This window comes from Typopeltis vanoorti, chromosome 11, assembly GCF_054136105.1.
Source record: "Typopeltis vanoorti isolate ZY-2024b chromosome 11, IOZ_Tvanoo_1.0, whole genome shotgun sequence".
Taxonomy (NCBI): domain Eukaryota; kingdom Metazoa; phylum Arthropoda; class Arachnida; order Uropygi; family Thelyphonidae; genus Typopeltis; species Typopeltis vanoorti.
The window spans coordinates 123925563-123943526 of record NC_143559.1 but is presented as its reverse complement, the minus strand read 5'-3'; the positions used below and the strand labels follow the sequence as shown (position 1 = coordinate 123943526).

The 17964-nt window shown below is 34.8% G+C and overlaps 1 protein-coding gene across 1 annotated transcript in view; it reads left to right on the top strand.

Moving 5' to 3' along the window:
- The window catches only part of Nf1 (neurofibromin 1), a 1119557-nt gene that overhangs the window by 255157 nt on the left and 846436 nt on the right, over positions 1-17964 (top strand). The window contains exon 14 of the mRNA XM_090400295.1: positions 7410-7541. Coding sequence (XP_090256421.1) covers positions 7410-7541 — 132 coding nt within the window. The remainder of the gene's footprint in view (positions 1-7409; positions 7542-17964) is intronic.

Sequence of the window (17964 nt, the reverse complement as noted above, 5' to 3'; positions counted from 1 at the left end):
CATGCAGCAAGTTTAAATTTGAAAGACTATTCATAGAATCAGCCTCAGCCCTAAAAAAAAAAAAAAAAAAACATGCCAAACCTCAACAAATTTGGACGCATGAGACTGCCCCAAATTTGAGAGATGTACATCTTGAGAACTTCATCCCAATGGCTAAGAATACCTAATATAGCTTGCTTGGGGGCACCATCAGGACTTTAGGAAAAACAGTAGTTTTCTCTCTTCGACCTCATTTGCTGTTTTTAGTGCCTGCTTGCATGTGTCTTAATCTTATGTTCCCATGAAGATGGCAACGTGACATTGCTGAAATATAGGAAGTATATATTAAAGTTCATTTTAATTTATGTTCCAGTATACGTTATGAATTCCTTAAGTTATTTAGTAATATTGGTTTTTCTCATTCACCACTCTCTTGAAGGAGTGTGCTGTTTTCAGGAACCAGCTTTTATTTTGGTCAGTTTCTAAGTTCATATCTGGCATAAGCCAGGATTTTTTTTTTTTTTTTCTGGAAATTTGAGTTTTTAAACCTGTATCTCGGAAGAACTGACCATAGCACACTTTCAAATTTTGGTACAAATGTTTAAATTTAGAATCAGGATGTGACGGCTGTTATCTGCCAAACTCTCTCTGTAATTCTGCTAAAATCATTGATAACCATGCACTCAAATTTCGATGATGGATTAGAGTGGGATTCACCCTCCCACAGAAAAATTCCAAAAATCAGTACTGAAAGATACATCTACACCCTTTGGAGAACAGTGTTAGTGGATATTTTCATGTACTTTCCCTTTTGCGGTTAGTGCTATCTTTGCCCATACTCTGCTAAACTTTTTAGCAGGTTATTGTGTGACATCTTTATTGTTATTTAGTAATATTGGTTTTTCTCATTCACCACTCTCTTGAAGGAGTGTGCTGTTTTCAGGAACCAGCTTTTATTTTGGTCAGTTTCTAAGTTCATATCTGGCATAAGCCAGGATTTTTTTTTTTTTTTTCTGGAAATTTGAGTTTTTAAACCTGTATCTCGGAAGAACTGACCATAGCACACTTTCAAATTTTGGTACAAATGTTTAAATTTAGAATCAGGATGTGACGGCTGTTATCTGCCAAACTCTCTCTGTAATTCTGCTACAATCATTGATAACCATGCACTCAAATTTCGATGATGGATTAGAGTGGGATTCACCCTCCCACAGAAAAATTCCAAAAATCAGTACTGAAAGATACATCTACACCCTTTGGAGAACAGTGTTAGTGGATATTTTCATGTACTTTCCCTTTTGCGGTTAGTGCTATCTTTGCCCATACTCTGCTAAACTTTTTAGCAGGTTATTGTGTGACATCTTTATTGTAGTCCAAAGACTCAGTATTCAGCATTCAACCACTCAACTTGTGTATTCCACCATCTACACACTGTGCTCATCTGTCACCCAGTAATTGTACTTTATTAGTTGCATATGTTCTTTGAACCACTTCACTGTATGCATGACGAAAAACCCAAGTTTCTGCGGAAAAGAAAACATGCTACTTCACATTGCCTTTCTTACTTGTCTTGGTAGAAAAAGGCCATATATAGATTCTTCTCATTATTTTTAATTATTATTATTTTTTTTATTCTGTTTGATTTTTTATAAAACTTGCATTTACCTTATCTTAATCGTTTTTGGTGCTCTTTGACATTGGATTTTTATTAGAATGACAGATAAGTCATAGATCCTGTGATATGATATTAATTCTTTTTATCAAGGTTATGCTATTGCAGAGACTTTTGACCTCATAGAGTTGCACAGTTTGAATTATTCAAATTTCTCATATTTGGGATGTCTTATGTGGAATGCAAAAAACAGAAATAAGTAGATATTGTTGCTCCCTCCACACACACACACACAGTTTTCCAGAAAATAAAATAAATCATTAACTTTTTTTTTTGTTAAATTTTTCATTGTGTTTTAACAATGAAGAAGATAAGTTCATATATTTTTTTTTACATAATCTTTATTAAATTATGGTCACTGATAGCACATATTGTTTAAATAACATAAAGCAATGATTTAGAAAGTTTGTGTGTGTGGGGAGGAAAGAACCTTTTCCCATTGCTCACTAATCACAACATCTACTTACCAAGATGGTTTTCTTTGAGATAGGGTAGTATCAATTATTTGCTGCAATTGACATCCACTGTTTCTGACTAGTGTATGTGATTTATGGATGAGTTATATATGAAGTCATGTAAACAGAAGTGCTTTTTTCAATATTATGGGTTAATAACCTCCTGCCATTCAGCACTTGCCTTTTCTCTTTTGGCAGGGTTGATTAAACCAGATTATACATTTCCACAAATGAATAAACAGCTTATGAATACTGCAGTGTACCTTCATGCTTCAATATCTTATATGAAAATCATAATTTTATTTTAAATTAAATGACAATATTCTATCAGTGTGCATAATTATATTAAGAATATACTATGAAGATACTTCCTTGACTGGAAGAGAACATCATGAAGAACTACAAAAATTATATGAATTAATTATATTCATCAATTCCTGATATATATATATATCATCATCATCATCATACGTATCAAGGATTTAGGCCTAGCATGGCTTGTTCCGGCCTTAGAAGTCACCGTTGAATCGTTTAAGAGGACGTCCTGGTTTTCTTTTTCCTAATGGCTTGTACTTTAAGGCTTGTTTTGGTAATCTTTCTGTTTTCATTCTTTGAACGTGTTCCATCCATTTATGTTTATATTTTTTAATTTTTTTCTATTACTGGTTCTTGGTTTAATTCTTTCATAATATCTTCGTTTCTTTTGTGATCAAATTCATTTATTTATATATATATATATATATATATATATATATATACCCTCATGTATGCAGAATACTATGATAGTACTAATGCATAATTAAGTTTACATTGTAAGTGGAGGTTTCTGTGGTTTAGAAGTTCATGAGGCATATTCCGGTAATGGACCACATTTTTTTATTAAGTTAAAAGCACAATAAAGAAATAAAACCCGACAAGTTTTGTAAGTCATTTGACTTACAAAACTTGTCGGGTTTTGTAAGTCAAAACATGTGATTTAAATGTGATTCAAAGTGTGATTTAAAATGAGGTTTCCACATATGGCATTAAAAAATTCCTTCCGAGTTTTGCACTATATACTGCTACATCAGTTTAAAGAAAACATTAGAAATTAAATGCATGTTCATAAAAGCATTTGATATCAGCACTGCTACAAATTCTATATTCAAAGTGTGACCATTTTAGTAATGGTTACGGTTTAGTTATATATAGTGATGAATCATGTAGTAATATTTTAATTTGGCCCCTTTTTTTTTTAATCATTGCTACCAAGTTTTGGATCTGAACAAGTATCTGACAGTATATTATGATAAGAATATAATCTTTTTTTTCCCTTTGATTTTTTTTTCTTTTTCTTTTTAATGAAATTATAATTATATGATAAGAAAGTACAAGCAGTCCCTGGGTTATGAACAAGATACATTCCTAAGAACGTCTTTAAGTTGGATTTGTATGTAACTTGGATCCTGATGAACAGCACATATACGGTAATAATAATACTATAATGGCTCATATGTGGCAATAATAATACAGTGTAATACTGTAAAAAAAATTTTTTTTTAAAATAATAATACCCCTGTACTGTACAGAAACTGTCGTGCTCTTTCTTTTAATTCAAACAAACAGAACATAAAAATAAACTCATACAAAAAGTTTAAATAGGAGAAATTTCAAAACGAATATTGAAGGTTAACACACCCTAATTTTGCATCAAAGTCTTGCTTACTGGAACAGGCATTTTTGAAGCAAGAAGGCTTACATTAACTGGAAGATGGAGATGGTGCTGGAGAGTATGAAGCAGGTGCTGGAGAATCAGGATTTGATTCTCTTGCTGGAGAAGGGGAGCTTACCACTGATCGATTTCTTGAAAAAGGTATCTAGAGTTGTTTGCACAGCCGTTTTCTTTTTTTAAATCATAAATGGCCTTGTAGTAGTTAATGTTCTCACTAACTGCATGGTAAACCTTTGTAAACTGCTCAGTGATGCTCCTCATGCTTAGAAAATCCTGCTTCAATGAGATGAAAGGCTTCAGCTAATTCTTTTGTAAACTTTCTTGGTTCTTGATCTTCTGATTCTTTGTGTTTTTATCAGCTGCTTCTCTATCTCCATAAGGTCTTCATTGGTTAATTCTTGTGAATGGGACTCTAGTAAGTCAATGACATCATTTTCATTGATGTCCAATTGCAGTGCATTGCCACTATCCACCCAGCTTTTCTGGCTTTGGCAATGTCTTCTTTTTTCTGTGAAGCCATGAAAATCATCACAGAATTGAGAGCATAGTTTGTTCCACACTCTTTTAATTGTTGATTGCTTCACTTCCTCCCAAGAATCAGCAATGTTTTTGATGGCATCGTGAATGATATAATTCTTCTAGAACTCTTTCAGGACATCATATCATCTTCCATAGCGCTGACTGCTTGCGGGAATGTATGCCATAAGTAATAAGCCTTAAATGCAGAAATGACTCCCTGGTCCATTGACTGTAGTATCAATGTAGTGTTGGGTGGTAAACATATGACCTTTACATTAGGATGAAGGTCGTCTAAAAATGTTGGATATCCAGGAACATTGTCCAGCATAAGCAGAATTTTAAAGGGAATTTTCTTTTCCGAACAATAACGTTCCACAGCAGGAATAAAACAGTTCAAGAACCAATCTTCAAACATGGTGTAACCCAGGCCCTTACTTCCAAATAGCGGAAAGAGCTGCTTTAATAATGTAGCAAAGTGAGGTTTGTTTACATGTGCAAAAGAAACTAGTTCCCAAATTATTAATTTAATTATTAATTATCCTTATAGGGAAGGAGCCTTGGGAGCCCTTTCATAAGTACCAAACGCCGTTAGTCAGATCGTCTATAACTCGGGGACCGCCTGTAGTTACTTTATGCAAAGCTTTTCTTTTTAATAATTATATACAAAGAAAATCTTAATCATTTAATGTTAGCTCTGATCTAACCCAGATTATTACCCTTCCAACAGGAATGTGCCAGATAATCCATTATTCTTCAACACTGTACTTTTTTGATGTTATTCTGATACACTGTTTGTTCTCCTCATATTATTCTGATCATAATATTATCTATGTCTCCTTTTCAACAGATCGATCTCCTCCCAACCAGTCACTGCATCATACCTTATGGTACTGCAACAGTTCCAAATAAGATGACCTGTGGGATTTCTCTCCCCTTTGGAAAAGTTCACAGTTTCATTACTGTTTTTGCTCTCCTGATCCAAACGCCTGCCCTCACCAAATAACTGAAATAATCCTTACTAAAATGTGAGGATCCTCATTCCCACTGCAAATCCCTGACCTCTATCCAAGCACTGTTTTTCATTCTTTCAAAATTGTGCCTTTGCTATCCATCATAAAAAAAAAAAAAGTATTATGTATTCAATGACTCTCAAAAGCTCCTGTATGTATGTCAAAAACTATTTCTCTTGTACTGTATTACAGCCCAAAACATGTGTAAGAAAATCAACAAATCCAAAGCAGATTTTGTAAGGGCCAAAATGCAATAAGCTATTTTGCTGTCATTCATGCCTGCTGGTCCCTTGCTAAGGGTCTTTGGTATTATTTGTGTAATTCCTCGTTTCCACATCTCTCTCTTTTTCACTTTTCAATGGTACCATGGCAACATCATCTGAAGATAAGGTAGAACTTTTGACACCAGTTTGCTTGTTTAGATGACCAAGGCTAAATAATCTCCTACACTGTCATGAACTGCTCAAAGCTCTTCCTTTTCTGATAATTCATCAGAAGAATATAAGAAGAAAAGAAATCTCAGTAGTCTTGAATACAATAAATCTCCTGGTCTAGATGACATCCCTCCAATTGCATTAAAAAATTGTGCTCCACACCACACTTCTGCTGAACTCCTAACACTTTTATAAATCTTAAATCCTATTAACCTTAGAATATTGTTCTCACATTTGGGCTGGTATATGTACCTAAAATCCCATACGAATTCTTGGTTTTGTGTACAGAAGAGGAAAAATCTACTTAATAGGTGACTCTTTTCACACAGACTTCCTCCAGTCACTTTCTAATAGGTGCTCTGTTTCTGTATTATGCTTTTTATTTAAAAAAAAAATAGGCACTTTCATGAGTGTTGTTCCTGCTAAACTAACCACTATTTCTCCTGATTCCTCTAATCTTGTAAGAACTAAAGCAGGTTTGACAGCCTTACATCCAAATCTAATATATTGAACCAATGCTTTATCATCTTCCTCTATTCCTTACATGCTTTGGAACTGTGCATTGTTGTGTATTATAAGCAGTGGTGAGCTATAAGGGGATCACGGGGGCCCTTTGTTAAATTTTTCTCAAATTTGTGAGCCCCTTGTTCTTGTTTATTTTTTTATTTTTTCAAAATAAAATTTTTTTTTTTTTTTTTGAAAAAAAATTCTCCCTTCTGTAGCCAATCAAATGTTTTATAAAAGATTATAAACGATTTCATTCTTATTATATTTTGATGGTTAAAAAATGTTTTTCTTATGTAAGATAAATTAACAGTTGATTATGTGTAAATATTTCATGTTTAGATCATGAAATATTTGTTTAAAAATGATAACCATGTTGATTGTCCTCTAATACGTTTTGATTGGAATTTGTACACAAGCTGTATTAATAAAAGTTTTTGTGTAAAATACGGCTTTTTTTTTTTTTTTTTTAAAAGCTCGAATGATGCGAGCCCTTTGTTAAAATTTCCATAGCTCACTGCTAATTATAAGTCATATTATACATTATATATATTATGTGATATATCATTTAATATGATATATGGTTACTACAAGTTGTATCTGGTATTCTGGATCCAAAACAGTATTTTGTTGCTATGATGTTAAATTTTCAACCAAAGTATTACTTGATCAGATAAGTCACTTTTTTTGACTTTTAGATTAGATAATCTTAGGTAAATGCAGATATTATCAGAAAATTTGATATAAATATGTAGTTTATATGGAATTATACAAGATCAGTCACATTTTTGTTTTCATGTAATGCATTAGCTAAATGTTGGCATTTTCAGGAAACAAAAAATAAAAGTTGAAATTGTTTACTTCTTTTAAGCTTTGATATCAACTGTATAGTTTGCCATACAAAATATAATTTCTAAAAGGAAACCTTAAATCTTTGGAATATGATTAAAGAAAGATAGCTTTTGAAAAAGTTTTTAGATGCATGTAAAATTATGATTAATATTCCATTTTAATACCACATGACTGATATGATATAAAGCAAAATTAATCATGATACATATTTTTGATATACTAGATTTCATTCTAGTAAGTAAACTTATTAATTTACTGTTTTTACATATATAGAGCTTAACACTTAAAGAGAAGGGTGGTACACTGAAATTTAAAGAAAAATCATCTGAGGAAGTTCTTAGTTACAAAAATTTACTTCTCTGGATGGTGCGACTTGTTCATGCAGATCCCATGCTAATGCTAAATGTAAGTAACTTCATATCATATTACACATTATAATTTTTACTCAAAAAAAGGTAATATTTTATAGAGGAGTCTTCTGACTCCTCTTGATTTTAGATTGATTTCGCATTGCATGTTTTATAAAGGATGAAGTATTTAAAACCCACAGTGATATGTTCTCATCCACAGAAAGTTAATGGTAAACTCGAGATAAAATTACTACAGAAAACTTGAATCTCATACATTGTATTTTTTAAAATTAAACCTTCACTTTATTTCTTTATTTTTTCCTAAGCATGTTTATAAACCCAAATCATTCATTCATTACTCGTGGATAGGCTTATGTGTTTGTCAGACATGTTGTAATAGATTTCACGGTATGATATGAACACAGATAGATAAGAAAATAACTATTTATTAACTTAGAAGCTAATATTTTGCTGGTATTATATCCAGCATCTTCAGAGCACACAACACAAAGTTTGTTACAACACAGCCACTCTGTGTTGATAGCTAATTTCAACAATATAATATCTTAAAAACACTAACCCATAGAGCTATAGTAGCAATCTGTTCCAATGACATTGCTCTCACTGCTGAACTTTCTCACCTACATCACACCTTCTTAACCAATGGTTATAATTCCTATAAGATAGATAACATACTAAATGCTACCTAGAAATCCCCTCTATCTACCACAAAAGACTACAACAAAAACTATCACCATCCCATACATTAAAGGCACATCTGAAAAGATATCTAGGGTGCTTAACAAACCCCAACTACGCACAGTATTCAAACCTTATGTAAAATTAGCAACTCTCATCCATTCACCTAAGGACAAATGCACTCCTTTATCACATCCAGGAGTCTATGAAGTGCCCTGTTCTTGCTATCAAGCCTACTACGGACAGACAGGAAGAACTTGGATATCCACCTCAATGAACACAAAAAATATATCCGACACTTTCGCTATGGCACGCCATATTAGGACTTTAGTCTTGTGTTGCACACTGCAATTACTTATACTAGCCCCACTGTTACACTGGATTGTGGTTGTCTTGCTTTTGTAACAAACTTTGTGTTGTGTGCTCTGAAGATGCTGGATATAATACCAGCGAAATATTAGCTTCTAAGTTAATAAATAGTTATTTTCTTATCTGTGTTCATATCATACCGTGAAATCTATTACAACATTCATTCATTATTATTTTTACACAAATTTGCCTTATGCTTTGTTCACAGAGCATGGTATGACATTACACTGTGAATGTGTAAGATTCTCCGATTACCTTTGGGTTTCATATGTTGATTTTGTTTAGCTACCTAGAAAGAATAATAATAGATTTATCAATTAACAAAAATGACTCATGAGTGCTAATAAACTCTGATTGGGCTGATAATGCCAATGGAATTTATGTGTGATGAGATGAAACTGGGAAAGACAGATTGGATACTACCTATTTGTAAATTTAATAACCACGATGAAGTTTTTAGCCTAATCATACTATCTTTTTTTATATTGATCCATACCTGAGAGGTCAAATGACTTATGAGCACATCAGTGCCATGTGTTGGGTGCAGATGCAAGACTGAGATAGAACTTTATTGTAAAAGAGGGAGAGGAGAATCAGGTTTGATGTTTGCAGTTGCACAGTAAAAGGTTACTGGGTAGCTGCTGCTTTTGTGTTAACACGTGCAACAGAAAGTAGAGAAATGATGGTTGCCAGTTCAGCAGAGCAATGTTCATTGAAGTACCTGTAGAATAAACACAGTTGTGAACCACTATGTCTCTGAGATGGAGGTTGAAGTGAATCTCTAAGAGAGGGATCATCTGTGAGCTGAATTTCTCTCCTCTGAATGGCTTTAAGGAAATGATTGGGTGTAGAGTAGCTTCTTGAATGAAAGAGAATTCATAATTTTTTCGATGATGAAGAAGTGATTGGTGTGATGTGTTCATGCCAGGTGAGACTTGAGGTTAGCGTTAGTCTAAGCAGAGAGAGAGAGAGAGAGATGTGATCTTCTCTAGTGATTTGTGCATTACTGAGGGTAAGGGTAGGGAGATGATGCTAGGTGAGACTTGAGGTTAGCATTAGTCTAAGCAGAGAGAGAGAGAGAGAGAGAGAGAGAGCGAGAGAGAGATCTGATCTTCTCTAGTGATTTGTGCATTACTGAGGGTAAGGGTAGGGAGATGATGCTAGGTGAGACTTGAGGTTAGCATTAGTCTAAGCAGAGAGAGAGAGAGAGAGAGAGATCTGATCTTGTCTAGTGATTTGTGCATTACTGAGGGTAAGTGTAGGGAGATGAGCTGAGACCTCTTTTGCAAAAGAAAAGGGAAGACTATGTTTTGGTGGTATTGAACATGCCAAGATTGGCCTAGCCTCATTTAAGGATAGTATGTAGATCAATGTTTAAGGCACTAATTGTAGATGATTTTGTAGCCTAGGATGTCAAATGATATCAAGAGAGTAGATCTGTGGATTAGTGGTTATTGTGCATACGTCATATATGTACAGAAGAAAGAGAGCAGATAGCCTTGAGGCACTTCAACATTGGTAGTGAAGCTCGAAGAGAGAAGCCATCTACCATGACTCCCAGAGAATGACCAGAGAGCAAGCTGGCTGTTCAATTACAGTGTGGCAGGAAGACTAAAGGATGGCAATGGCATTGTGCAGTTGCAGGTAATGTAAGGTATGAGGTCAGCTGTGGATCTTGAATGGCAGAGTCCATATGGTGTATGTTGATTAATTGGTGGGCCTCTAAGTAGTGGAGAAGTTGCCTATTGATGACGTTTTTTGTTATTTTCGAGAGGATTACACAAAGTGCCATCTATTATTATCTGTTAGAAAAAACAAAACAGTCAATCTGTGCAATAGATTCCAGCCACAGGCATTAAGAGATTTAGTTAAAAAAAACTGGCAAAAATTCTGAAAATGTAAATAATTTCATTATCACTATATTTACAAATACTTAATGCCTAAGAAAAGCATTTCCCAAAGTGTGGTTCTCTGCCTGGTACTGTTCTGTGACACTGGAAAAAAAAATTATCAGTCTTCAGAAAATATGAAAAGTTGATATATGCTTGTAAACTGTCAGAAAAGAAAGTCAGATATAAATGATAAAATGTGTAACTATTGTTTATTCATGTTTAATAATGTATATTACACAGAAAATGCACACTCAGTCTGGGCCTTTGCCTAACCATTATCCTCATCATTCTGGGGACAATTTCCGTCACAATGGAGAGTTTCCTCTTCCAGGTCATCCTATTTTCAGTTTTCCTCTAAAAATGTACATTTTGGCCATCCATCTTCTCTACTAATAAGTTTATAATCCATTTGTTACATATCCATACATGTCCAGGAATTTCATCTTTCTTTTTATGATTGTCTTTTTCAATACTCGGCATTCTTTTATTTCACATAAAATGTCTTCATTGTTTTTTCTTTTTTTCCTTTCTGGATTACTTGTCACAGTACTCTCCATCTTGTTGCAGCTTGAACAAATGCTTTAATTCTTTGAGTTAAAGCATTTGTTATAATTCATCTGCTGTTATAGTCCAAGTCCCACAATACAACCATACCTGGTTTAGCCATAAATATTGTTCCAACTTAAGCACCACACACATACCTTTTAATCTATCAGTAAATCATTTACAGCTTTCAGCACATACAAATCATAGGTATAATGTGCATATAGCGGCACTCAATGATTGAAATGTTCCCATTTTGCCTTCATGCCCACCCGAATTCTGTGAGGCCAAATATTGGTAGCTGCAGCACGCACAATATCCAACAGAAATGCTGTCTTCCAAATCCACTTTCAGTCTTGCAATGCTGGGGTGTCATTTCTTACAGGCTACTCTCTCAAGCTCAAACCACAATTTTAAGTCCAACGGATTCAAGTTGGGACTTCCAGATATCCAGTCAGTTGGTGATATGTAGTTGGGTAACCTTCTCTTTCAACCATTCTTGTGTGCAGGGCTGAGTCCTGTTGGAAGGTCCACTGCCTACAGCGAAACAAAGTGTTGTACAGGTGCTGTATCGCACAGTTTTGGTACACTTTGACAGAGGTTTTGATCTCTTTCTTGCAGAAATGGATCAAAACCCTCTGCCAACCTCCCCCTCTCCCAATACATAGACTTCCCCCATCATTACCACACCATCACTGACAACCTCTCTGAATTCTGTGTACTATGGCATGTGCTGTGTGACCATTCAGGACATATACTCAATCATTTTAGCAATTAAACAACTCATCATGAAAATTTTCTTATCTGTGAAGATATCTCTGTGTCTGTTGTTTGCATACTGCCAGAGAGGTGCCTTTTGATTCTGTTGCCCTCTGCCACGTAAGCCGTGGCATTAGGAAGTGTCCAATAGAACGATGATAAACTCTCACCACATGGCATCGCTCTCTGCAAAACATTTATCTCTTGCTACATCACTTTCTGCATTCTCACAGGATTATGGCAGAGGTGTGCCTTCACAGCCCTCACAAGCTGTTATATCCTAATGCAGTGTGATCGATCTGTTCTTTGGCAGTCAGATACGTCTTCTGTATCGTTGTAACAGTTATTAGTCTGATACACAAACGTCCTACTGATCCCAAAGTGTTTTTAATATGTTGAACATAAAAGTTGGCTGCATTCCAACCTTGTGAAGTGCTATTACAGCTAATCTGTTCTCATATCTCCCCACTGCATATTAACCCATACAACTAGACATCTCTCTCTACTGATAAACACGTGAATGCTGCTATACACAGCGTTACTAATGGAACCAGGCTTGTACAGTTCTTTGGAAGCATGGGATATGCAGAAGTTGTAACAGGTTTTATGGCAAGATTCGAAACAATTGTTTTTATAAATCTCTTCTATATTTCTTTACTTAACTTACTTATAATAAATGATCTCTCTCTCTCTCTCTCTTTTTTATTATTTCTTTTCCCATAGAACTTCTTTGTATTTCCAACTTACATATTCCAACTACTTGAAAATAGTTCCTCTAACACATATTTTAGGATATGTGAAAGATTTTATTTGTTCAATATTTTTACCTCTAACCACTATTTGACGTAGATTAGTTTGTTTCTTTGAATCGCCCACCATTATTTTAGTTTTTTACTGCATTTATAAGTCCATAATCAGATAAAACATCCATCCTAGATAATGTTTTAAATTCTGTTCATTTTTATGTAATGCAGCTATATCATCAGCAAAGTGTATATGTATTTGCACTCCACCTATAGTTATCCTGTTCATTCTTCTCTTATTAATTTCATTGCATTCCCTATATACATGCTGAAAAGTAAGGGTGACAATGCACAACCTTGACTTACACCTTTCTTTACTTCTGCAATTGCTTTATTTTCCTGTTTGTTTATTTTTTAGTTGGTGTACAATTTTTTATTTTGTCTTCTATCTCTCCAGTCTATTCCAATTCTCTATTCCAGACCTATATAAAACTAACAATATCAGATGCTTTTATTGTTATTACAAATTACCTATTCTTGCATACATGGGTGATGGAAATACTCTAGAGTTAAAAGCAAGCCTCCCTTTCATGTTGAGAGCACCTGATTCTGGTAATGGTTAACTTCTGATGATCAGTGATAGTGCAGTCTGTTTTCATTCTTCCTCTGATATTGTCTTCCTATTTTTTATGCTTCTTGAATATTTTATTTTACTGTAGACCACTGGGACTCGATTATGTTAGTGTTATTTTTATTTATTATAAAGCGTGATCTATTAACATTGGGTTTGGAGGGGAGGGAGTCCTGATGGTGCATGTAATGCCTTGATCCTACTCATCGGGATAAATCTGGAAGTGTCGCAGCTGAAGTCATTTACTTGGTGTCTTTCTTGTAAAAATCAGCAGTCCTTCGACTCTCTTTCGTTATGGTATGTTAGAAAAGTCTCACCGCTAATGTTGTGTTTATGATAGCCCTAGCATTTTATTTCTGAGTGTATTTGTTGCAACTTGAACAGTTGGAATGCATATTTTCACATGCTCTTTCTAGATGTGATGAATGTTTCTGCCTCATAAGGAATTAGAGGCAGCCATAAGAAGAATCTGCATATATAGGACGAGGTACCTGGTTCCCACCAGGAATATCTTTCTTACTTTCAACACGCCAAAACCATCAACATTTTCCAAAGCAGGTTATCTCAGCTGTCCAATAAGATCTATATCCTGAACCCTTTGCACTGCTTTAAATGTCAGAAATATGGTCTTCTCAAACTGTCTGTCATGGTCCTGATATCTCTCCCAAAGGTAACAGTAAAGATCATGAGAATAAGGACTGTAAGAGCAAAACACTGAAATGCTCTATGATGGAGACCACTTGGCATAATTCCAAGCATCCCAAAGGTGGAAGGAGATAAAACAGCAATTGATTACCTATTATTATGTGACAAAGAGGCAGTATACCACAACAGTAGAAACAACATTTGACCTACTTACACCAGAAAGGTAGATGTAAAGAAAGTTCTGATGATAGTGTTAAATAGGGTCATTGACACTTCATGTAGTTCTTGCCTTTCAACATCTACAATATTCCTGAAGAATATAACTTGCTCACTATCTCCTTAGAGTGAAAAAGAAAAATCGATATAGACTTACTTCTGAGGACATCACAGAAATGGTCTCACTACTTGAAAATTCTCTTACTAAAAAAATTATGCACATACACCACAGAGGAACAAAGACATGCCTCCAGACCCTTTAGTAAATGGCCTTTTAATAGATTGCATGGATACCCCCCCCCCCCCCCAGACACACACACAAAAAGATAAAACAGTTAATATATCTAGTTCCCTGGAGAGACTTTATTATGATGAAGTCTTGGATATTTTTTTCAGATGAAGAAATGATGGACATTGGCTGTCCACAATTCTCAAAAAAGAAAAAAAAAAATCCAAGACAAATGAAAACAAAACCTCTCAACATAGGAAGCCAGATGATTTCAACAAAAAGAAATAGGATGAACATTCCTATAGGAGAATTATGAATTATTACAAAACATCAACAAAATCAAAGCTCTGTTGCAGAAGTACAGGGTGTTCGGGATAAATTTGACAGTTTCGTAAGGAAAAAGAAAATCTTCTTTGTATCTATTAAATTTAATGAATTGACAAAAAAACATTACAGGCAGAGTTAATTACAATACTATCAACAAGATTTACTCAAAATAACCACCATTAGCATCGATCACAGCTTCAATTCTGCTTCGGAACCTCGAACAAGCTGATGCTACAGTCTCCCTGGGAAGGGCCGCAAAAACTGTTTTAATTTTATCCATTAACTGGGCTTTTGTATTACTCGAAGTGCGATTGGTGTCTTTTTCAACTGCGCCCCATACAAAATAATCCATGGGGTTAAGGTCTGGGGAGTTTGGAGGCCAAACATTTGGACTGGTGAAGTCGTAGAAATTTTCAGACAACCATTTTTGACTTTTCCCAGAGGTGTGGCAAGGGGCCGAATCCTGCTGCCATACATACGGCCTACCATTGGCTACCCTTGTTATCCAGGGCTTGACTACAGTTAGCAACTCCACGAACAAAGCCCGAATTCCAATGCCAGGGTTCTTCAACACCTGTTCCTGCAGATTTGCGAGGAATTCTGCTGTACGAACGCAATCAGATCGTCTGCTAGGGATCTTTCTTCTTGCTACATCCTCATAGTCACCATTGCAAGTCTCTAGTTCATGCCTGATTGTTTTTACTGTATTCAGGGAGCATTGGGCAGCAGTCGTAATATCCTTATTTTGATGGTGGGCACGAATCATCATGATACAAGTTATTCTCTTCCATGATTCAGGTGGGTTCCAGCTATCCATCCTTTCTGACATCTTGTATATAAATGAAGAAGGGTCCAAACTTTTAAATGAAGAGAAGTGTGTGTTAATACATGTAACTTACGGAAAAATATAATTAATTATAAATATGTCAAATTTATCCCGAACACCCTGTATATGCCAATATGCCTCTGCTTGAAGGAAACATACCTGATGCCTGTTGATGATCTGGCATTACAAAATGTAACTACCGTTCATAAGGACAGGACAATAATAAGTCTGCCTGGGAAGGAGTTGTCATCCTAGTGGGCAGCCATACCCTCTTCTATCAAGTTCCACTTAATAAGAACATACAGGCAGTTGTCATCTGACACGCAATCGGAACTCTGATAACAATATGCTACATCTACCTTCCTCCTGCAACTGATCTTTCAGGATTAAACTAAAGATGCCAAGAAATTATATTCTTGTTTAATCCTTTATCCAAGTACATATTGAAAGGTTTAGGTATAGGTATTGAGGATCCATAATATTCTACTATAAAATTCTACTACTACCATCAGAGGAAAAAAATGTTTTTTAAACTCACTAATATTTCCTGGTTTTCTAACCAGCATCATCAGAGCACAATTATAACTGTGATAAGTACATAGCACCAAACTGTGTAATTGAGAAAAATAATTTAAATTGTAACTGACAACAGAACTAATGACCTTACATGGTGCCCTCTATGGGTTGGATAACTATAAAGTTAATTTAGAGAAGTTAGGGTATCATGTCTTAAAATGATTGTCTCCCAGATCTTTGGTAAATTAATGCAACCATACTTGTTGTGGTTAGGAGAGTGCTTTAGAGCTGATGGTAATTCTAAAAAAAGATATTTTCCTCTCTCTGATCTGATATGAAGCAGTATCCAGCACATGGGATTCCAATCCCAACTTGCCATACAGATGATCTTGGATGTAATTTTTATGTATTTCAAGGTGTATGTCTAAAGTAGGCTAACTTGCAGGCACAAGGAACTTTATACACTCCCAGATGTTCAAGAGGTTGTAGTCAATCTTTAGGAGAATGTATAAAAGTTGCTAGTTGAATAAAAGGTTTGAAAGTGGTATGGAGATCATATTTGCAAAGAAACATCACTATTTTTTCTGATGTACCCTTAACATACGTGTTAGGAATGGTTTCGCTGTTTATAGCAGTAGCCATCAGCTAAAAAGGTGTTGCAAAGGTTCCCGAGCTCAGTTTCAAGGCCTGTCATATGAACTAATAGCTCTGGCTCAGTGAGTAAGTATTTTGAGGATACTTCACTATTCACTAATGTACCTTTGACAGACCTTTTACCTCATCAAGCTACATTTCTCTTCAGACATAATTGAACATTCAGACATAAGAAATAACCAGGTTATTTCTTATGGAAAGAAAAAATATACAAACAGTTTGATGGGACTGCTATGGGTTACCCTCTTTCTCTGGCTAACTTTTATATGGGACATTTTTAAAATCACAAACTCAGCATAGCCACGTTTAAATAAGAAGCTTGGCTGCACTATGTTAACGATGTTTGCTGTTTGGACCCATGGTCTAGACCAGGGGTCAGCAAACCTTTTAGACAATTGATCCCTCATCGATTCCAATGTTAAATAAATGAATAAATTTCTCAATTTAAAAATAATTCCATCACACTTTTACTTCATTACTGCTTCTTGATAATAAATATTTAAAGAAAATACTTAAAGAAATTTATAAAGAACATTAAAAATTTACTCACATTTTATTAATTTACTTGGAATGGTTAATGAGAAGGATGTGTTTGAATAGTAGCCATTGCATCAATATTTGGTTGGATATTGGTGAGTTTTAGCCTTAAGTCACCACACTCTCTTCCAGGTTCTTGGGAATGCAAGCAAGAAGGGGTTCAACTGCTGCATAAAGCTTGGGGTATTTATTATTAGTATTTGTTGCTCCAATAGTCACTGAGGCTTTATTTTTTAAACAAAGATTTAGCTTCATGATCCACACACATATCATTGAGCTCTTGTAAGTCAAATTCAATGTCTGCATTTTCTATTTCCAAATCAAATGGTGTAACGATCCATTCAGATACTTGCATTTTCTCCAAGTCCTCTAAACGTACTTTAAAGTCTTCCTTTAATTTTTCTAGGTGATTTATGTATATCTCTAGGTCACAGTCTGAAATTTTATTTCAGACTGTGACATAGAATTTGTGACCTTAAAATACCTGTAATCTTTACATGCCAAGGAAGATTTAATATGCCTGTTTTAGCTTGTAAACCTATTAGGATTATTCGGGCTTGAATAATTGTAACATCTTTACCTTGCAGATGTTTCTGTATTTTGTTAAATTTTGAATATAGGTCTGCCAAATAGAAAAGATGATTTTTACACTTTTTTAACTCATCACATATTGATTGGCCTGCATCCGTAAGCAACTCGACAGTGGAGTCATACAAGTCAACAAGTCTTTTCAGGGAATCACCTCTTAACAACCACCTTACCTCCGTGTGCAAAAGAAGTTGGTTAAAGGTTTCATCATTTTTTTTTTTCATACAACATTGCAAACAGTCACGAATTCAGAGGATACTCTTTAATTTTATTCACTGACCTGATACACACTTTTAAGGCAGCA